General features: G+C 37.9%; 1 protein-coding gene across 1 annotated transcript in view; it reads left to right on the forward strand.

Annotated features, from left to right (window-relative positions):
- Positions 1–1,205: 1,205 nt before the first annotated feature.
- Positions 1,206–24,478, forward strand: part of LOC150104413 (peptidyl-prolyl cis-trans isomerase-like) — a 162,233-nt gene continuing 138,960 nt past the window's right edge. The window contains exons 1-2 of the mRNA XM_090396478.1: positions 1,206–1,391; positions 1,669–1,723. Coding sequence (XP_090252604.1) covers positions 1,323–1,391; positions 1,669–1,723 — 124 coding nt within the window. The 5' untranslated portion in view covers positions 1,206–1,322. The remainder of the gene's footprint in view (positions 1,392–1,668; positions 1,724–24,478) is intronic.

Raw genomic sequence — 24,478 nt, forward strand, 5'->3', positions numbered from 1 at the left:
TATAAGTTACTAATGGGGTTCTATAAGATGGAGACAAGAAATATTTCAATAGATTACAAATAGAGAACTACTCATCATCCCTGGAAGATGTGTTTGAAATACCTTCTAGTAGCACCTGTGAATGAGGTTCTGCTTATCTATCTAACTGATCACTTGAACCAGGATAGCCATCATTCCAGATGTACCCATATCCTTTATCATTAAGCTACTATTGTCACGTATAGATAGTGCCAGATATAAGGCTGTTGTGGCCCCTAAGCTATAACTTTTAACAGGGGCCCCATATCTGAGTAATTTTAGGTTATCTATACTGAGGCTGCTTGTAATACAAGGCCCTATGCCATATCTTGTCTAGTTCATTCATAAACCCAGCCGTGTGTGTGTGTGTGTGTGTAGAACAAGCAATAGGTTATAAGTTAGGCTCTCCAAATGATACTACATACACTTATTTGATGTCTGTTACATCCTGTGTGATATGACATAATGCAGGTAGCACAGAATGAGGAACTAATGCTTATGTATCTCTACTGTTATTATTTTTTTATATTCATCCTATTCATGAGAGGTACAGAAAATTAAGTTACAACCAACTTTTTAGGTCGATGTTATTGGCCAGTTCATAAAGAAGAACCATAGGGTAGAATTTGTATTCAAGTAGCTAAATTGAAAAAGATAGAATATCATTTGTAAAATACATGTTGTATATGTATGATTGTGATTGAAGTCTGATTAGCGGAATAATGAATTACTGACCATTTAAAACTATAAATTTCTAAATATATAATTTTAAATAGTAATTCATTATTCTGCTAATCAGACTTTAATCACACCTCTCACTCCCTGAATGATAAGAGCAAGCGTGCGTGAATTTCAAGACCAACATTCGCCCCTGCTTTTTCACTTATAAATTAAACACTTAATATCTTGATAGCATTGGAGTGACCTGTTCAAACTTTTGAAACAGTATACTATTAGTATCGTTTTTTCCCAATCGATTATTATTCTTGTTAATTAGGTTTTCCATTTCTTCTACTATACTTTTTACTACTTATTGTGAAAACAACTGACATGTTAACAAAAACTTCTGATGTTTCGCAAGTAAGATCTCGAACTATCGTAGTTCAAAGGCTTGCTCTGTATTGATTAGAAACGTACATGTGATACTAGTGTAGAACAATTGCCCCACCTAGCGATTGAAGACTGTTATGAATAACTTCTTTTAGAACAGCAAACTGTACAACACTCTTGAGATTCTTCGTTAATTCTTTCAATCCAGTTGATTTTTCAGCCCGTTTTTTCTGCGTGCTGGACTCTGAGTGGTAATGGCTTTACCACGATGTTTCTTTGATATGACTGCTGATGGCGAGCCTCTCGGCCGTATCGTGTTTGAGGTAGGTCTTCCGCATGGCATTATACTGACGAGCCGGTCTTAAATATATAATTCATATTAGAGGTATTTATTCGTTACGAATGGATGTAAGCATGGAATTTGTGCCCTTGAGGTACACGATCAGTTCTTAATGTTTAGAACTATCAATATGAAAGAATATTCAATTAAGCGTAATTAGTCATCAATTCTCACATCTCCAAAAGGATAGATATCTACATTATGCGTTCTCCTGTTATACTCGTCTATTATAATAAGCGTTTAAAAATTTATTTTAACAGGAAGCAAAATTTTACATTTCGACAAAATCACGACTAAAATACCTTGCTTACTTCAGTTAGAATTTTCATATAGCATTGGTTTAATTTCATATGAGTCATAATGATAGTTTCAAAGTTTTCGATTGCAGTTTCTAAGTAAACTATGTGTGTTTCATTGCGAAACTATCCAAATGAATTACGGGACCATCCCATGCAGTTTTTATGCAGGTTGCTGCTTCCGGTGATGCGGAAACGTGCTATAACGAACAATGCATAACTTATCTGCATAAGTCTGACAGCTACAAATAGTACCATGTATACACTGGTTAATATATGTTATAAGTCCCATAGCGGCAGTAAACCAAGCTGGTTTACACCTAACCGTTGATGTTCTGTCCGATATGCGAAAGAGTGAACTATTGCGATCAAATATTAAGTAACCACCTGCGATTGAAACCGGTTTACATGGAGGGGGAGCTATTCGTTCATGTTCACTGCGAAGTGATATAATGCGGCTGTTGTAACATTTCGTCGATTGGTGAATAGCTCTACGTTCATAGTTTGTGTCATTGCACGGTTAAATAGTAGTGCCTTCTAGTGGTATTATTTTATTTTCATTGCAAGCTGTACGTGACGTCCTGAATTCATCGCGGGAAAAAAAAAAAAAAAAAAAAAGAAACATCAAGCAATCGAAGTAAAACTAGTGCAATATGATTTACTGCACTGCAGCATGTGACCAAATAAACACTGAAAAGAATCTTAAAATTAAGTATTCTTGAACGCAGGTCTGGTTTAACAAAAATGTTGCATTACAGCACGCTTATATTAAATACATATCACAACGTTTGATTTTTGTTTGTAAATTTTACTTGGCACAACTGAATCATCGTCCATTGGTTCTCTTATCTGTTGATACCTTCAGAATGCAGATTGTTGAAGGAAGTAATGTGAATGGTGAAAAAGTGGAACGCGCCAATACTAGATTGCTTATCCCAGACCGGTTTCGACCTTTATTGAGGTCTCATCAGTGGGAGCCAGGCTAGAAATAGTAAGATTTTAGTAATACAGAGCTTATAAGTATTTTACCAGAACAAGTTACCATAAGGTGTTTTAACCTTATTAAATAAAAATCTCAGGAGGAGATATAAATGTAGAAAGTATTTTACCTTGGGTATAATAAGTGTTAAAGATACCAAGCTATTTTAAACCTCGTTTGCTTATGTTCCAAGCTCCCTTCCTCACCACATAAAAAAAAAAGGGGGGGGGGATTATCTGTTTGAAAACAGTAGACTGTGAGGATTAGGATGAGAAGCATTAAGAGTTTCTGCCAACCATCATTGCCATCTTCATTATTTTTGAGAGGTGCAAAAAAACATGAATATATCATTTTCTGATAGGAACATAATTCTGTTAGTATTAACTTCTTATTAATTAAAAAAAAATTACTGTCATTTGTTAGCTCCCCAATATTGTCAGATACCTGTGACAGACAATATCAGGACTATAATGTTGGCTATGGAGAGAGGTTAAAGGCATGTAAATTAGTTCATTGAATAGGAGGAATAGAGGTGATGTGATATATCTAAATTAGTAAGAGGATCTTATCAGATTAATACAGAAGGGATTATGCAAATAGTAGAAGATAAAGAACCAGAGGCCATCCCAGGAAGTTGTGTAAGAGTGTGGTGAACAAATTGTGAAGAGTAGATTTTTTACTCTCATCATATGAAGGAGAAAAGACAAAATTAAAAACCTCAAAATTTTTACAGATTATAGGCCTGATAAATAGAACTCTCAATCCAAATATAGTACAAAAAGAAACACGCTTGAAGATATACAGTACTTTAGCAGTGACCACATTATTATATGACAGTGAAATTTGGGCAATAAACAAAGAATAAAAGTAGCATTGGCATGCCTGTTTAATAAGAGTTTTTCAACAGCACAGGTTCGAAGGGAGCGGAAGGAGGGTAAAATTGTTCCACTGCATAAAGGCGGTGATAAGGCTGTAGCTTCAAATTATAGGCCAGTCTGTATATCTGGAGTTGTGGTGGAGAGATTGGTGAGAAGTAGGATACAGAAATGGGTTGATAACAGCAGTACTCTCTGTGGTTATCAGCATGGGTTTGTTAAGAGGAGATCATGTTTCACTAACTTATGTACTATAACAAGGTGACAAATACCTTGGACAAGGGAGATGCATATACAGTGGTGTGCCTGGATTTTGAAGGCTTTTGATAGACTGCCACATGACAAGCTCTTAAATAAATTGAAACAGATGGGATTGGATAACAGACCTCTGTGTTGGATCAGTGACTGGCTGTTGGATAGGTATCAGAAAGTTGTATATAGAGGTGCAGTATCTTGAAAGAGAAAGGTCACCAGGGTGTGCCAACAGGGTCAGTTTTGGGGCCATTGTTGTTCAGTTTGTATGTTAATGATATTGGGTTGGGTTTAACTAGTTATATCCAGCTGTTTGCAGATGATATAAAACTGTAGAGAGCAATGCACAGTCAGGCTGATGTTAATGCCATACAAGAGGACTTGAATAGATTGCAGAATGGGGAGATAAGTGGAACTGTCAATTCGTTATAATAAATTTAGTTTAATCCTTTATCCAAGTGTGAGCAAACAAAGTTTGCGCCTGAAAGTATCTTCAGGACTGGGTTAAGGTGATACAACACCTGGGCAACTCGTTGCAAAGGTGGAGCAAGCTACCAACACTCCTATCCTAGTATCTCCTATAATGCAAAACACATCTCCTTGCGGATATGTCTAATGTTATGCATTAAGGGAAGGGCCACTACCCAGACCGGTTTCGACCTTTATTGAGGTCTCTTCAGTGGGAGCCAGGCCCAAGTCGAGATATCAGGCAGAAGCATTAGCAGGTCATCTCCACCTATAGGAATTGCCAATTGGTGTGCCACCCTTTTTTAATAGCAGGTCATCTCCACTTATAGGAATTGCCAATTGGTGTGCCACCCTTTTTTAATAAATTACTCTGGATTTAGAGAAAGATGTTGAATGTTTATTTTCCACTTGGTTAGAGTATAATAAATTTAGTTTAATCCTTTATCCAAGTGTGAGCAAACAAAGTTTGCACCTGAAAGTATCTTCAGGACTGGGTTAAGGTGATACAACACCTGGGCAACTCGTTGCAAAGGTGGAGCAAGCTACCAACACTCCTATCCTAGTATCTCCTATAATGCAAAACACATCTCCTTGCGGATATGTCTAATGTTATGCATTAAGGGAAGGGCCACTACCCAGACCGGTTTCGACCTTTATTGAGGTCTCTTCAGTGAGAGCCAGGCCCAAGTCGAGATATCAGGCAGAAGCATTAGCAGGTCATCTCCACCTATAGGAATTGCCAATTGGTGTGCCACCCTTTTTTAATAGCAGGTCATCTCCACTTATTGGCAATTCCTATAGGTGGAGATGACCTGCTAATGCTTCTGCCTGATATCTCGACTTGGGCCTGGCTCCCACTGAAGAGACCTCAATAAAGGTCGAAACTGGTCTGGGTAGTGGCCCTTCCCTTAATGCATAACATTAGACATATCCGCAAGGAGATGTGTTTTGCATTATAGGAGATACTAGGATAGGAGTGTTGGTAGCTTGTTCCACCTTTGCAACGAGTTGCCCAGGTGTTGTATCACCTTAACCCAGTCCTGAAGATACTTTCAGGTGCAAACTTTGTTTGCTCACACTTGGATAAAGGATTAAACTAAATTTATTATACTCTAACCAAGTGGAAAATAAACATTCAATGTCAATTCGTTGTTGCAAAGTATAAGGTTTTGAGATTTGGTATACACTTGGTAGGGAAACTTTAACTGAAATAGAGGAGATGAAAGATATAGGGGTGATGGTAGACAAGGACCTGAAGTTCAGGGGCCACATTGCACAAGTTGTGAAGGCATCACATCGAATAATGGCAATAAAGCTGAGAACCCTGACATGCAGAAATAAAGGTTACGATTCCATTGTATAAGGCCTTGATCAGGCCTCATATGGGTTATTGTGCACAGATTTGGTCGCTGGGTTTTCATGGTGATGAGGATATGTTGGAAAGAGTGCAGAGAAGATTCACAAAAGTAGTCAGTGGTCTTTGGAATGTGGAGTACGAGGTCAGATTGAGAGAATGTAAGTTGCAGAGCCTCATGAATAGGAGGAAGAAGGGGGGGGGGAGATATGATTGAGACATGTAAGCTGGCCAGGGGTTGTTATTTGGTAGACATGGAAGAGATTTTTCATAGAATGGGAGAGGGGAGTAAAACAAGAGGCCATTGCTGGAGACTGTATAAGGAGGGTGTGAGCAAAGGAGTGAGAAGCAGGTTCTTTGCATGGAGGGTGATTGGTGAGTGGAATGCATTGCCTATGTGTGTTGTGGATGTGGACACATTGAATCAGTTTAAGACGCGATTAGATAAGCATTGTATGCAGTAGTGAGTACCTCCCAAGATGAGTCTCTGACTCCATGGAGGTCAAATGTTAATAATAATAATAACTACAAGTGAAATGAGATTTATGAGAACTGTAAAATACACATCAGACCAAAAAAAGGAATGAAGATATTTTAAAAGAACTATAAACAGAATCAATAGAAAAAAACTAAACAATTAAAAACGAAAATGGATAGAACATGTAAACCAAATGGCCACACCTGATATTCTAAACAAATACTAAATATAAGCCAGTTGGGAAGAGAAGGCAGGATAGACCTCAAAAAAGGATATTGGATGGATAATGAGATCGGATCACACCAATATGGTCTATACCCATAATTAGCATTATGGTGATGATAATAGATTTTTTACATGGAGATTTTGTTGAGTGAATGGAATCCATTATCAGAACATTTTACTGCAGGGAAGTGTTAAGGATTTTTAAGGTTCGATATGGTAAATATGTTGTCAGTTGAATAAACCTGTCATGATGAGTCTGTTGACTCCATGGAGGATACAATAATAATAATAATGCCATTTGAATCTTTTGAGAAATTATTAATTACCTCAGTTCACTAAATTCAATCTTTCTTCTAACATCAAACACCTGTTTTGCTAACCTTTCCTCTCTCATTCTCTTTAAGTGGCCATATCATCTTAGATTGTTATTATTATTTAAAATTATATTTGATGAAATTGTTTAATTCTTTATCTAAGTCATGTAGACAAAGTTTGCACATGAAGTATTATTATTATTATCTAGGCCTCCATGGAGTAAAAAGACTCATCGTGGTAGGTCGTTTTTAGGAAAACACAAAATTTATCATACCACACCTTGAACCCATTGACCGTTCCTGCTCTAACCTGCTCTCTCAGGCAATGCATTCCATGGTTCATCCACCCTCCATGCAAAGAAACTACTCCTAACTCTCTTGCTCACAGCTTCCTTTCGTAACTTCCAGGAATGGCCCCTTGTCATCACACCTTCCAGCTGTTCAACCAAGCAAAAGAACTCCCCAATGTCTACCCTGTAACTGCCTCTCAACAGTTTAAAAGTCTCAATCATATCCCCTCTCCTTCTATCCACCAAACTCTGCAGTCCACATTCCCTCAGTCGATCCTCGTAACTGACATTATATAGTCCTGAAACCATCTTTGTTATCCGCCTCTGTACACTTTCCACAGTTAATTTATTCACTTCAAATCCTGGAGACCAAACCTGAGAACAATAGTCTAAGTGTGGTCTGATCAGGGTCTTACACAAAGGAATGATAACTCTTTTATCTCTGCAGGTCAGAGTCCTTCTCAGTATTGCAGCAATCCTCTGGGTTACCTTCACCACCTCTGCAATATGCTCCCTGAATTTCAGTTTTCTATCAATCATCACCCACAGATCTCATGTCTGCTATTTTCCTCCAGTATAGCTCCTCCAATTGAGTATGCATTCTCCCATCGATGGTTCCCAAACTTCAAGACTTTACATTGTGCTACATTAAACCGACACCCCCCCCCCCCATTCATTTCCCAAAGTTTATTCAAATCCTCTTGCAGGGCTGCTACATCTGCACTATTACTGATAACCCTTCCCAGCTTCACATCTGCGAACAACTGAATATCCCATTGCAATCCATTGACATTGTCATTGATATAATGGTTGAACAATACAGGTCCCAGTACTGAGCCCTGTGGAACACCACTTGTAATCTTCTGCCGTCTTGATATTGACCCACCATACACAATTCTCTGATACTTATCAGACAGCCAATCCTGAATCCAGTTGACTAACACGACATCTAAACCCATGTGCTGCAACTTAAATATCAGCTTATCATGTGGCACCCTGTCAAATGTCTTTGCAAAATCTAAAAAAATGGCAATATATATATGCCTTTCTCTCATCAACTGCTCTTGTCACTTTATTATAAACGGCAATCATATTACTAAAGCAAGAGCGCCCCTTAACAAGTCCATGTTGATTCTCACAAATAACATTACCCTCATCTGCCCAACACTGTATATGGTCCCTCACTAATTTCTCCAAGACCTTAACAACTACTGATGACACACAAACTGGCCTATAATTAGACACTTCCAGTCTGCTACCACCCTTGTGAATGGGGTGGTAGCAGGCTGGAACTCTGGATTCCAGTAAAGCTGCGGGACTGGATGGTATTTCAGCACTATCTTACCTTCCTTCCATTCCTTCGGTACCTTTCCAATAGCCACGCTTTTATTGAAGAGCCAGGTCAACAGAGCTGTCATTTCTTTAAAACATTCTCTCAAAACCCATGCTGAAATACCATCCAGTCCCGCAGCTTTACTGGAATCCAGAGTACTCAGTATTTGGAACATGCTCTCCTCTAAACCCTGAACCTGTCCTATCCCTCTAGTATTAAAACCTTCTTCTCTAGGATAAAATACTCCAATAAAGTGCTCATTGAACAACTCGACTATGTCCTCTTCATCAGTCTCTATTCCCATTTTTATCCTGCAATGTCATTCTTCCACAATCATTTCTCCTCCTACTGGCCACATAGCTAAAAAATTCTGTAGGATTTTCTTTGGATCTTAGTGCCAATCTCTTCTTATATTCCATTTTTCCCTTCCTCACCATACTGGTCACTCTTCTGGTCTGCGTCTTATATTCCTCCACCTCTTCCATAATCTCTTTTTCAACTGCAGTTCCTATTTGATATTGTTTGCCATCCACTTTACACCAAACTGTCTGCTTCTTCACTCGTGGAATACAGCTTACTATTGCTGCTAACAAATATCCTTTCACAATTTTCCAAGCACTAATAATATCCTGGCCTTCCAATTCTGCCTTCCATGGAACTGCCCCTAGTTGATACCTAAGACTATTATAACCACCTGCCTTATAATTCCACATATGTTCCCTTTTCTTTGATACTCCTGCATGTCTATTCATCTTCCAAGTGAAAACCACATGGTCACTCTCTCCAACTGGTGGGAGAGATGTCATCTCACTTATTATCAGCTCTTCTGATGCTGTGACCAAATCCAAAACTCTTGAATCTCTTGTTTCCTCTATTACATGTTGCCTAAGACATTTGTCCCTCAAGAATTCTAGATATTCCATCCTCTTATTACTACCTGCATTTTCTTCTTCCCAGCTTATATTGCTGTATCTCCCATAACAATCATTCTTTTTGCACTTGCCAAGATCAACTGCCTAAACATCTCCTACTCCCCACCCTCTGTGCTCCCTGGTTTATAGCAACACCCCACTAAATATCCTGTCTTGGCCATTTCTACCTCACACCATATTCTTTCAAAACCATTAGTGTCACTGCCTTCCATAGCCTCCACTCTTAGAGGACATAAGTCATCATTTATCATACGCGGTACTCCGCTACCATGTTTTCCTTTCCTATCCTGCCGAAATATGCTGTACCCTGCCACTTCAATTCCTGTTATTATATCATCCTCTGTCAACCACGTCTCAGAGATCCCAATGATCTTTGGCTAGGCTGATGCTATCAGTGCCACCAATTCATCTCCTTTATTTTGGATACTCCTGGCATAAGTCTCTACAACTAGGCTATTTCTATGTAGAGGGTGCTTCAGCAATTGCTACAATATACCATAATGCAAAAGCATTATGGTTAACTATAAAGTAGCATGTATGCCACAGTAAATAGTCTTTTTTTTTTATTATGTAATTATTTCGTCTTATGCATCAATTCATCATCAGTACAATTGTCGAGCAGCAATAGGAAGTGAATTAAATAGTAGTGTGCATGCTTAGATTGGAATCCTTTACATATACAGTCGCATGTTCATGGCTTAAAACTACTCATAATGGACTGAAATTAAAACTAATTAAATTAAAATTACAATATAACATCTATATTTAATACAACTGAAGATAACAATTTTCCAAACTTTTGGAATAGTGAGATAGTCGTTTTCAATTAAGATTAGGTCTATGAAGTAAGGCTTCAGCACTTTATATAAACATTATTATTATTATAATTATTATTATGTGACACCTACAAGGAATCCAAAGACTCATTGAGGGAGAGTGTGCCAACAGCATCGAACGATTGATCCCCTTCCAACTACTACTAACCGCGCTCAAACTTGCTTAACTCTTTGCGTGAGCCATTAGTAGCAGAGGCTGTACTAATTGACCAACCTTTGTCATGTTTATATATATATATATATATATAACTGGGGGGGGCTCTGCCCTATGCCACCCAACCCCCTCAAGTTCCAGGCTGGTAGGCCAGTTCTTTATGAACTTCACTTTCACTTTAATTATTATTCAAAATCACGAAATGAAAATAAAATATTTACTATATAATCAGTCATGAAATGCGCGGTATGCTAATTTCAGTAATGAATACTAACACATACTGATCTAATGATTGACAATGAGTTTCATTGTTGTAATTCTGAAACTATAAAATTGTTGTCTCATGAAGGCAAACATATTGTTGGACGTTTCAAAACAATGAAGACGTGACATAAAAATGTGACAAATTTCGTTTCAAATTTCGACTTATCTTTAAGTCTTCGGCTTATCGGCTTAACAAATTGTTATATCATGAAGGCATCACATTGTTGGACATGTCAAAATGTGGCATAAAAACGTTTCAAATTTCGGCTTATCTTTATATATATATAAATTGATCTGCGCAGCAACTTAGCATTATTCCATTGGATCCTGTGGTTAATTTTGTCAATTCCATGTTGTGCAAGGCCAGATTTGTGATGTTTGATGAGACAGATGTGGTCTTGATGTTCAGAGATATGTTTATTCATAGATCTTCTTGTTAGTCCATAGTATTCACAGTTTACACGAACATAGTACTTGATATGTGCCAGGTAGCATCATTGTGAAAGTTTCTCTTTTGGAGAAGGTATCAAGTTGTGAATTTGGTTGATGGGTTTATAGGTAGCAATGAGTTGATATTTTTTCATAATTTTTGCCACATGTTCAGAGATGCCTTTAATATATTGCATCAGGAGCAGGAGATTTTCAAGAGACAAGTAGTGTGATAGGTGAGAATAACGAACAGCGAAATATGAATGAAAAAATAAGAGTGTGAAAGGCTTGAACGATTGTGAAGTTTTCGGAGATGGTCATGATTTGGAGGATGAATGACGAGTAAGAGTGACTGACTTGCAGAGAGAGATAGATTAGCTGAAAGAGATGGTGGAATATCTCGAGAATGAGATGAAAAGTATGAAAGATGAGATTAGGCGAATGGAAGAGATGAATGCAAGGCGAATCAGAGTAGGAGTGAGAGAGAGTGTTATGGGAATGATAGAAGAGGAGAGAATAGAAACAGTAGAGGAGTGGGAATGAGAGAGAGGTATGGGAAGGATAGAAGAAGAGAGAATGGAAACAGTGAGAATGCAAAGGAGTGCTGGAACCAGAGATGGAGTGATGCCAGGACAGCAGGTAAGTAGGAGAACACAGAGTGAAAGAGTTAGAGGAGAGAGAGTGAGGGATGCTGGTGAGGCAATCAGGGAACACAGTGGTAAGAGCTGTGATGTATGGAGACTTGATGATCCGTGGTGTGCAAGATAGGATGCCAGAGAAGTGTTTTCCTGGAGGAACAATAGAGAGTGTGGCTATGGATATTAAGTGGGATGAAAGGGTGGATGAGATGATTGTGATCGTGGGTACGAATGATTTGAAAGGCAATATAAATCGGGTGGTGAGAGATCTGAAATTCTTGCTTGAAGTTGTACGAAAGAAAATGCAGAGAGGAAAGATTGTGTGTGTATTTGCCCAGTATGATAGTAACGAGCTGAGCAGTAATAATTAATAGCATAATAGCCAGAATGTGTCAGAAGAGAGGATTGGAATACGTGTATGCTTGGAGGGCATTTGAGGACAGAAAGGAACTGTATGCAAGAGACAACTTGCATTTGAATGAGGAAGGACGTAGGCATCTGGAGAGATTGTTGTTTTCTGAACGAGTTGGAGTGTCAATGCAGGGAAACTAGAATTCCCAGGATGGATGGTAGCAGGGGTGGCCTCTTGTGAGAATAGGTGCTTGGGGTAAGGGCGGCAGACATCCTCAGGTAACACTGAGTCCAGTGAGATCTGGAGGGGGATAACGATAGGTAGAGAAGCAGTGACATTTTTATGCTTTATACCAGTGGTCTTCAAACTTTTTGCCGTGAGGGCCACATTGGGTACTTCAGCACTGTTCAGCGGGCTGTAGTGAAAAAAAACTAGAACTAGATATATGAGTTTTATTGAAAGCATATAAAAACTGATTACAGAGTATGTAAGATTAAATTATCTTATATTAATGAACGAACACTATCAGCAAATTCTCATATTTTTATCACAAATTATATTTCTTTCTTCTTCTTCTGCAGCTTCTCCCACTTAAGTGGGGTCACTTTAACAAATACACACAAGCCTGGTGTGTATTTGTTAAGGTCGGGGGAGTGCTTCACAGCTGATGCTTATTCTAAAATAGTCTCTCAGACCTATTGTGAGTTCTCTGCAGCTTATTTGTTTTCTTTCATTTAATCCTTTGTGGAGGACAGCACAGCCTGCCAATCCTAATTTGCTATGTAGATGACTGGGGACTAGTTTTTATGTTCCTCAGTGCAGGTGCTAATAGATCTACCAGTCTGTTCAAAGTGGACTAAGTTGCAGGCATAAGGAACTTTATACACTCTAGGACTGTGGTCGCCAAAGGGGTCGATATGACATTGTTAGGAGTCGATTCAGGCTCAGGGTTCGATTGGGGGTCGACAGGAAAATATAAGACATCATTGTATGGGTAATATTTAATTCGGTTAACTTGGATTACCTCCATGACAAAAGACATGGAGGTAATGACAACGCAATTAAGAGTGAATCGTGGGATCAGTATCTCCATCTTACAGGTCCATGAATAGGAGCTGTAAGATGGAGTAAGGTCATGAAAATAGTTACTGAGGCCAATCAAGTAGGCCAAAATTACGTATTTACCAATAAACGGATGTTGGTGGTTCCTGCCGGCCGGCGCAGTGGGAGTGAGATTGCAACACGTGCGTGGTTCTTATTTATTGATACTTACAAGTATTCGATCACAGTCTCATTTTTGCACATCAACATACAAGTAAGCATTAATGTTCTAAAATTCATCAACATACATATTATAATTCAATCATTATTCATTCACAAACTAAACTTCTCTATGTTGAAGAGTTGAGCAGCACTGGTAGTAATACCAGTGATATTAATACCAGTAGTTTATTAATATAACTAGTAATATCACTGGTATTACTAGTGATAGTAGTAGTAATATAATAATATATACTATATTATACATACAATAAACACTGTAACTATAAAATAAACAATCTAAAAACTCACATAAGCATCTTTTTTTGTTTGTCCTATTATAATTACGTAATAGTAAAATATAGGGGTAGATAAAAAGTTAAGAAACTCTTGAAGGGGTCGACGGGCAAATAACTTTGGCGACCCCTGCTCTAGGATGAAACACACTTAGGAGGATGGATGAATGAAGGCTGCTAGTTGGATATGTAGTTTGCAAATAATAATCTCCATATAACTTTCAGAGAATTTTAGAGAATCTTTTTTTGATATAAGGAATGAGAATAGTTTTGTTGTGATTGTGTGTGTTGGTAGCAGATTTGGGGGGCAAGCAGTATTTTATCCATTTTATAGGAGCCATGTCAGTTGAAAAAATAGCCATGGCTTTGTATGTGTAACCGTTTCAAGGATGTTATACTGTTGGAATGAGTGATAATAAATTGGTTTATATAACCTCCAATGTGTATGTGTGTGTGTCTGTTTCCTGTAAATAAAAAAAAGATAATGAACCATTTGATAATAGTGTAACCAGTGTGTCTAGAAAGGGGGAGACAGTTAATTTCTTTTTCAGTAGTTGGTGTATTTTTGGATGTTGGATGGTTAACTTCACTAAAAATGTAATATGTATTGGCCATGATGCCTAATAGTTGTATTTATTCAGGTTATTCTTTAGGAAAGGAAAAATATACAAACATCTTGGGACTGCAGTGGATTCCTCCCTCTCAAGACAATTTCTATATGGAATTTCTAGAAAATCAAGCTCATCCCAGCTACATATAAGCTAACAGGTTGGCTATTATACTCCAAACGGTACCTAGTCTAGCCATAAATACTGTTACAACTTGAACAGTGCATAAACCTTTAATCTATCAATGAAACATTGACAGCTTTCAGCACATATAAACTACATATAATGCATATAGCAGCACTCAACGTTCGAAATGTCCCCCTTTTGCCTTCACTTCTGTGAGGACACGCATAAATGGTGGCATGTACAGTATCCAACAGAAATGCTTCCACTGCTTGCTCCAAATCTACCTTCAAGGCTGGCGATGCTGAGGTGTCGTTTCTTGCAGGTAGCTCTCTCAAGCTCTGACCACAATTTGAGGTCCAACAGATTCAGATCAGGACTTCCAGATGGCCAATCAGCTGGTGATATGTGGTTGGGCACATTCGCCTCCAACCACTGTTATGTGATCCTTGCCTTTTGTGAAGGTTTTGACCCATTTCCTGCAGAAATGACTATGATACTCCTAATATGTTACACGCACACCAAACCATCTGAGGTGGAGTGATGACCTCTCTGAATTCTGGGTGCTATGGCATGTACTGTGTGACATCAGGGACATATACCCAATTATTTTGGTGGTTAAATGATTCTTCAATGAAAATCTTATATGTGAAGAGGATATCTCTGTGTCTGTTGTTTGCATACTACCAGAGGAGTGCCTTTGATTTATCACCCTCTGCCACATAAGTTGTTGTGTTAGGAAGTGTCCAATAGAACAATGATAGACTCTCACCCCTCCCAGGTCTTCAGTAATACACGACATTGTTCTCGACATCACTTTTTGCATTCTCACAGGATTACAGCAGAGGCATGCCCTCATGTCAATCCTAATGTAGCATAGTGGACCTGTTATTTGGCAGTCAGATATATCTTCTGTATCATTATAACAGTTAATAGTCCAATATACAAACATCCTACTGATCCTGAGTATTTTTAGCATGTTGAATAGGTGGCTACATTCCAACCTTGTGAAGTGCTATTACAGCTGCACGGTTTTCATAATCTCCCCACCGCATGTTAATCCATACAGCTAGACAGCTCTCTCTACTGATAAACACGTAAATGTTGGTCACGCACAGCGCCACTTACGGAATTGGGCACATGCAATTTTGTGGGCAGCGTGGTGGTGTGTAGAAGTTGTAACAGTATATATATAGAAAGACTGTGTACAAAATCCCTTGTGCCTGCATTTAGTCCACTTTGAAAAGACTGGTAGATCTATTAAGATCTCTGCCAAAAAACAAAAACTATATTCATAGTTTCTGTATGGTAAGTCAGCACTGGCAGCCCATGTCCTGGACATTCCTTCACTCAGAATTAAATGGAAGAACACAACTGTGCTGCACAGAACTTATAACTCTGAGAGGCTGATTTTTGGATCAGGTATGGTGATTTGCAAATGAATAAATCTTCCAAATTTGTGTCTCGTTTGCTCACAGAGGATCAAAAAAAAAAAAAAAATAGTGTGAATATCTGCCACAATTTGACGGAACAAGTTCTTAATGACCAGAACTTTCAAAAGTTGTGACTGGGGATGAGTCTTGGTGCTGCAGTTATGATCCAGAATCCAGCCTTGCCTGTCCAACAGTTCTTGACAAGAAACAACATGGCAGTTGTTCCCCACTCTCCCTACTTGCCCAATCTCTCTCCATGTGACTTTAAGGGCAGTGATTCATTGTCATCAAATTCATGTGTACGAAGTGAAAGAAAAGTTGCTGGAGGCCATAAACAATATTCCAGTTCAACAGTTTCAGAACTGTTTCTAGCAGTGGGAAAAAAATGTTGGGATAAGTGCATTGACTCACATGGAGAGTACTTTGAAGGAGACTAGAATATGGTATTATAAACTTTAATAAAATTAAAAACAAAAATAATTCTGGTTATTTTTGGATATTTCCTCTCATAGATCAATGTTTAAGGCATTAGTTGTAGATGATCTTGTAGCATAGGATGTCAGAGTACTACCTGGTTTGTCAAATGATGAGTGGCTAGTACTATCATCTGCAATGCTGTGGATGGGATTAGCGATTATTGTAAGTCGTATATGCACAGGAGAAAGAGAGTAGGTGATAGGACAGAGCCTCAAGGCACTCCATTGGTGGTGAAGCTCAAAGAGAGAGAGAGAGATCCACCCTCTCTTCGAGAAGATAGAGAGCCATCTATCATGACTCGCAGAGAATGTTAGATGGCACAGAGTCCAAAGGATGGCAATTTGTTTAGTAGGCCTCAATGTCACACAGTTGAAAGCTTTGGAAATGTCAAGGGCGACCGCACAAGTTCCTCAGAACCTTTCTGGTATGTGTCCATTGGTGGTCGCTGATTAATTCATAGCCTAAGCAGTGGAGGAGTTGGCTCTTAGTGACTTTTTCAATTATTTTGGAGAAGACAGATGTGATGGCAACTGGTTGGTAGCAGTAGACTTTTACTGCTCTTTTTTGAAATAGGATGGATATGAAATTGCTTCCATGCATTGGGATAAGTTCCAGTTATGCATAAAAAATTATAGATGATGCAGGATGGGCTTTGGAGAACTGTATTTGAGAACAACTGGGAAGATGCCATAAGAATCAGAAGACTTTTTAGTGTCCAATTTATTTAGTAGTTTTTTGATGACTTTTTATTAACAAACTATAGAAAGCATATGGTACTTATATTCTGGTGTGGTAGGAGGTGATTTCTCCTAGTCATCTACACAAGATTTTGAGTTAAAGAATGATGCTAGGAGATCAGCTTTATCTTTGGGTAAAGTAACAGTAGTGCCATCAGGATGAAACAAAGGTGAAAGTGCAGGAGAGTAGAAGTTGCATCCAAGGCTTTAGAAAGTGACCAGAAGACACAGCTTCCATTTGGAAAGGAGGCAGTTTTCTGTTGCTGGCCTTTATGAAATCAGATTTGGATCTGCTGATGACTGATTTACATAACTTGCATGCTTTGGTATAGGCAGAGTATGAAGCTGGAGTTCTTGATGCAATCCACATGCAGTAAGCTGAATTTTTTTTTTCTTTGACTGCTTTGACATATTTTTGATTGACCCAGGGCTTGAAAAGTGGATGTAGATTATAGTTTGAATGGGGAATAAGGTCTTCATACCAGTGAGAATAATTTCTGTGACTCGTTCACAGCATGGTGGGCCAAGGAAGTTAAAGATGCGGTTGTGGAAAAGAAGAAAATATATCAAAAGCAAATGGTTAGTTGCTTTTGATATATTTTGGAAAAAATTACCAAAATCTTAAAAAAACATCACTCGACCTCCTGTTACAGACCATACAGAAAATTGGCATCCCTTATCCGCTCCACTAAAGACCAACCACTTCCCCCTCGACCTACCTGGTGTATACCAGGTCCCTTGCAGCTGTAAACTGTCTTACTTTGACCAAACAGGCAGGACAGCGAATATCAGAATTTCGGAACACAAGGACTACATCCGTTTTCACAAGTACAGCCATTCTGGTCTTGCAGACCATGCTCTGGATACATGCAACAGAATACGGTGGAAGAAAGCTACAGTAATACACCGTATCAAATACAAATTCGAAAGACTATTTATGAAATCAGCCTCAGCCCTAAGAAACTCTCCAAACCGAATCAAATTTGGTTGTATGAGATTGCCCCAAATTTGGATGGCTTACATCAGCAGACAGCCCGACAGCCAAGAACACCTGCTTAGCCCGCTAGGGGGCACCATCAGGACTTTTAGGAGAACAATAGCTTCATCACTTTGTTCTCAGTTACTGTGTTGTAGTGCCTACGTGCATGTGCCTTTTTTGTAAGTTCCTTTTGAAGATGGCAATGTGACATTGCTGAAATATTGGAAATATGTATTAAAGTGTAATTTAATTTATATTCGTATCCACGTTGTCAATTCCTTAAGTGATTTAGTGAGGAATTAATAGAAAAGCTATTAAAAACAGTATAATTATATGCATGAACAAATATTAGATTGAGCAATACACAGTCTATATTTGAGTTGTAGAGGATAATCTATTGCAGCATTTCTCAACCTTTCTAAACCCAAGGACCAGTAAAATGCCTAAAACAATTCTACGGACCTAAGTTATTAATGTTTTAAAAAACCTATGTGGGGATTACTAACATTTGGGAAAACTGTGCCATTTATAACATAATAAATCTAAAAGCATGTTTTGAATACATATGGAAACATAATTAAATTGGAAGTAAACAAAAATGTATCATCATTGAACAAAGTTTTAATTTTCATTAAACAAATAAATACTATGATCTAATTATGTTACTACTTACTTTTAATGAGATGGTTGAGCTTCTCGGCCCTTGCAGAGTTGCTGGATATTTGGCTCAATATTGGTCAACTTCAGTCGAAGATTGGCACACACACTAAGACGATTTCTGTATTTTGCTTTTATTTGAAGGAACAATGAAAATCCTTTATCACAAAGATTGGTTGCAGAAAACTGCATGGCGATTTTCGATGCTTCTTCAGATAATTCGGGAAATTCACTTCTCACTGAAGGCGAGACCCAGAATCGAGCCAAACCAAGATCATGGAATTGCATTTTAAGCCCACTGTCACTTGAAAGCTCAATTAACTGTTATTTTTTTGATAATGAAAGATTGTTCTTGTGACTGTAAGCCTGAAATGGATCGCAAACCCACAGAAATTTGTTATAAAAGTTATTCGGAAAATATGTTTCAAAATTCTGTTTTTCAGAGTTTTGAGGTGATCACAAATCCTTTCCAGAAACTCAGAATCAACAAAAATATAATTTTCCACTAAAAAGGATTCCAATGTCAGAAAAAGTGAATTGTCTATGTTTTACATAACTAATCCATATCATCAGTTTTTTCTTGAATGCCTTTATTTTGTCGTAGGTATCAAGAACAGTTGAAGAATTTCCCTGAAGGGAGATTTAGTTCATTTAATTTTAAAAAAATATCTGAAAGATAAGATAGTGTTGATAACCATGCTTCGTCAACAAGGAGCGATGACGAAGATCAGAATTATGTTCATTTACGTAATTGAATTACGTTCATTTACAAACAAAACTTTGTGCCTTAATTGAAATAACCTTGTTAATACTTTGCTCCTGAAAAGCCAGCGAATTTCAGAATGAAGCACTAGTTGTATATAATTCAAACTCACACTGCCTTAATAAAATTAACTAGCTTTACAGCTTTGTATAGCACAGTTTTAAATTCTGGTGGCATTCTTTTGGAGGCCAACGCTTCCCTACGTATGAAACAATGTACCCAATTCATATCTGGAGCTACTTCCTTGACCTTAGAAACAACCCCACTATGCCTGCTTGTACGGGTGCAAGCTCCATCTGAACAGAAGCCCACACATTTTTCCTACTGGATCTCTTTGTGTATTATGTAATTAATGAGAGTGTGAAATATTTCTTATCCAGTTGTTCAGGATGACAAAGTTCTACGAAACAATATCGTCATGTATGTTGTTATCATGATCATGCACATATCTTACATAGCATATTAACTGTGCATCAGTAGTCTTGTCTATTTGCAATGCATGATAAGGACTCTTCTTAACTCTTTCAATTAACTGAGATTCTACCTCACCTGACATATCATTAATTCTGAGACCAACAGTGACATTTGAAAGAGGAATCAAATCAACATCTTTTAGTAACTTGTTTCCTAAGCATAGTTGCGCAAACTTAAGAGATAGGATGCTTCCAGTACCTTGCTATTAAGCGAACCCATGGCTGAAAACATCTTTCCCATGATTTACCGTCGCTGAAAAAATCTAATTGGCTTATTTTTCACATCACAATGTTTAGTTTCTAAATGTCGGAGTTTTGCAGGTTTCATGCACTCATTCAACAACACTTCATCATCATCATCATCAAATTCCTGCCATGTACCCTCAAGGGGTGTACAGGATATGACAGTACTACATGAAAAAATTACATCATTACTAACTTCCTATCTACAATTTTCCTCCAAATCAGTCTGTTACTTGTCAAGACTCCAACATTATCAGATCTTATACTCCTATCGTCTAAGGCACTTTGTACCGCATCAATCCACCTATATCTTGGTCTTCCTCTGGGTTGTTTTCCTGCCAACCTGGCAGAGAACACTTGTTTTGCTAATCTTTCCTCTCCCATTCTATTTAAGTGACCATACCATCTGAGATTAGCTCTGCTAACGCATTCCTGGATGCTGACAATGTCAAGTTCTTTCCTAATATCCTCATTTTTAATATGATATTGCCATTGATGCCATCTGTTCACGCCTCTAATCTTTCTCAGGACTCTCATATCTGCGGTCTCTAGTCTTTGGTCAAGTGTTTTACTTCTGACCCAGCTCTCAGATCCATAAGTTAAAACTGGTTTGAACACAGTCTTGTATACAGCTAATTTAGTGTTCCGACTAATTTCTTTCTTATTCCATATGAATTTATTCAATTGACTTCCCACGATACCAGCTTTGCTGATTCTGTTGTCTATTTCTATATTTAGTTTACCATCTTCAGTAAAAATTGTGCCTAAGTAGCTGAAATGTTTTACTTGTTCCACAGGTTCTCCATTCACAACACAGTTGACATTTTCAATGATTCTGCCTATTTTCATTGTCTTTGTCTTTTTATTGCTGACCTTCATACCATATCTATTACAACAGCTATTCAATTTAGTCAGAGAATCTTGCAGACTTGTAGCGGATTTATTTAGAAGTATAACATCATCCGCATAAAGCAAAGAGCTGACATTAACATCTCCAATTTTGATATCAGGTTTAATACCACATTCCTTCATAATGTGATCCATATAGATAATGAATAAAAGAGGGGATAATGTACATCCTTGTCTCACACCAGATTTAACATTAAACCATCTTCCTGTACTTCCTTCAATTCTAACTGCTGACTCACAACTCAAATAAAGACTAAGTATTGCTTGATATAATGCCCCATTGACACCATATAACTGCAGCGTATTGAATAGCTTCTCTCTTGGCACCTTGTCATATGCCTTTTCCAAATCGACAAAACTTAAATACAGATCTTTGTTATATTCCCATGCTTTCTCGACTATTTGTCGTAAAGTGAAGATCTGATCCTGACAGCCTCTATTTGGCCTGAATCCAGCTTGTTCTTCACCAAGCATTTCTTCCACAATTCTTCTCAACCGTTTCTCAAGTATACTTGCATAGATCTTGCCAGGAACACTCAGTAGGGAAATACCTCTGTAATTCTCACATTCAGTTTTATTTCCCTTTTTATATATGGGTACTATGAGAGCTCTACTCCAATCATCGGGAATTCGTCCCTCCGTCCAGGCTTTCTGAACTATACAGTGCAGCCACTGTAAGACTCTTATACCACCATACTTCAGCATTTCAGGTCGAATATCATCTACTCCTGCTGCCTTTCCACATTTCAAGCCTTTGATGGCTTTTTCTACTTCAAGTATGGATATGTATTCCTGACTGCATGCCTGGTCAGTGTTTTTTATCACTGTGCTGTCATCACTGCTTGTTTCATTTAGCAGTTTTTCAAAGTAATTACTCCATACTTCAAGGATATCCCTTTCTCCTGTTTTCATTTCACCTTTATCATCTCTAATTCCTTTTACAGCACTCTTTCCTCCATTCCTAAGCTTCTTCAACAACCTCCAGAATATTTTGCCACCTACTTGATATTTATTTTCTATATTCTTGCCAAAGTCCTCCCATGACTTTTGTTTAGCTAGTTTTACACACTGTTTAGCTTTCTTACATTTGTCTCTGTATTCTGTAAGAGTAAAAGCTGACTTATTTGCCAGGAACTTTTGATATGCTTTCTTCTTTTCCTTCACTGCCTCTTTAACTTCCTGTGTCCACCAGGGAGTTCTGATTTTTTTATCCTTGCACACAACCTCACCGCATGCCTCTCTGGCAGAATCAATCAATGTTTCCTTCAGAGTTTGCCACTGAATCTCCAAGGTTTGATTCCTGTTCTCAAACTCTTTCATTTTCTTTTCAATAATATTTCTGTATTTTAGTCTACAGTTCACATCTGAGAGCTGCTCAACTTTTATTCGCTTTAAAACTTTCTTACATGTTATTCTTTTCAATATGAAATTCAATTTTATCCTGCTCATGACTAAATAGTGATCGCTTCCAATTTCAAATCCTCTGTACACTCTGGTGTCCTGCACCAGGGAGAAAACATCACTATCAACAATAACATAGTCAATGAGACTTTTCTTATTCCTAGCCTCTTCTCTCCATGTGAATTTGTGCACATTTTTATGTTGGAACATGGTGTTAGTAATAACCAATCCATGTCCTGAGCAGAAATCCAACAGATATTTGCCATTATTATTAGCTTTGCTCTTTTCTCCAAATTTTCCCAAAATATTTTTGTATGTCTCACAATCATTTCCTACTCTGCTATTTAGATCCTCAACAAGGACCAACTTTTCCTTTTTCATTGTGTCAGTTGCTTTTTCTAAAGCCTCAAAAAATTCCTCCACTTCTACCTTAGTAGAACCTTCTTTGGGACCATAGGCACAAATAAGTCTCATTGTCCAGTTCCCCATTCTCATATTTGCCCACATTACTCTACTTGAGACTGACTGCCATTCAAGAAGATTAGCCTCGTATTTTGTGTTGAATACTATGGCTACTCCTTCTTTTCCTTGATTGTCATTGCCTGAATATAACATTTTGTATTTATTGCTCAGAAAGATCTCACCAGTTTTGGTCTTTTTTGTTTCAGTCACCCCTATTATGTCGATCTGGTACTTATCTAATTCCTCAGCTAGCTCCATTTCTTTGCCATTCAGGCTTCTTACGTTGATAGTACCGATCTTTAACTCTGGTGATGTTGAGTTGGGGTTTGTTTTCAGATTTGTTCCAGTAGCTGACTTTTCGCTGTTCGCCCTTGTTCCCTGGCGAAAACAACGGGGGCGTTGTTTAACCGGGCGACGCCCCAGCCGGCATGAAATTTTGTCATGTTGTACCATCATTTTTTATTTTGGTTTAACCAATAAGAATACAATTTGGTTGGCTAAATCCCAAATTGCCAGCCCATCCTCGTTCGTTCAGTATCAAAGTAGATACCCAACAGGGTGCACCACGAGAAGGTGAGGATTGGACATTAGGTCAGAAGCCCTGGTCGGTTCTCCGCATTCCTTTAAAGGCTATGTGGAGGTCTCCTCTCAGTTATACAGCTTTGACCCTTAAGCACCCCCCAACAACACTTCACTTCAACAACACTTTATAACACAAAACACATTGAGGTTTCTGTTTACTTTCATCTCCACACCGAGTAAACCCAAATTCCAAATATATTTCCTACTGTATTTTTTTCTTTGAACTGCTTGTTTCGTCTACTTTAATAGTATCAGATTTACTCGCTGTTACAACACATGTATCACAATTAGGGTTAGCATCACCTGTTTCATTTTCTTTTCTTTTCAAAGTCCTAGTTCTAAGCCACTTTTTCATTATTAAAAAATGTTTCTGAAAAATGTATAAATGCCGTTACAAATTATTGTAGCGGCAGAATATTCATGGAATGAATATTCTGCCACTAGTTGTTTGTTTTTTACATATCCATTTTATTTCAATAATTTTTACTTATTCAATTTTAATTTGTTTTTTTTGGATAATTAATATATATATATATATATGTGATGATCAGCTTTTACTCGGTTGTTATACATTTGAAAAAAAATATAGATTTAATGATAAATACTACTAGTTTCGGCATATAGCAGCCTTCTTCAGGTATTTATAAAGGAAAAGAATACTAATAAACATTGAATTATTTAACAAACTGGAAATTACAGGTACAAATTGCCTCACATAATCGATACATAAAAACGTATTTTTTCAAGTTGTTCCAACTGGCATGCCATTGTTTGTTGCAATTGTGCGTGCAGGTTCACGTGAATGCCAATGTTGAATAACTGCAGCATGGCTATCTGGGATGTTATAACTTAAATTGTTGTTTAAGGGGACCGGGTTCAGTAGGATTTCCCTTGATTCTACGATTTTCCTTTCAAACTCATCATCACAGCGAAAGATATTTTCTGATCTATTCCAGCAGACAGAGTGGCTTCGTTGGTCATCATTAGGATTATTTGAAAAAAGAACATGACTGGATAACGCAGTTGCATGAGATCTTTTGTAAGAGATGTCTCTCTTATGCTCTTCTATTCGTTGTTCAATAGATTTGTTAGTTTGACCAAAGTATGGGATATTGCAATCGCACCACAATTTATATACTCCAGGGTACTTAAGGTTGTGATGAGTAGGTTTTGGATGGCTGATTAGAGAACGGATTTT

The sequence above is a fragment of the Typopeltis vanoorti genome, chromosome 8 (genome assembly GCF_054136105.1).
Source record: "Typopeltis vanoorti isolate ZY-2024b chromosome 8, IOZ_Tvanoo_1.0, whole genome shotgun sequence".
In the NCBI taxonomy this organism is placed as follows: domain Eukaryota; kingdom Metazoa; phylum Arthropoda; class Arachnida; order Uropygi; family Thelyphonidae; genus Typopeltis; species Typopeltis vanoorti.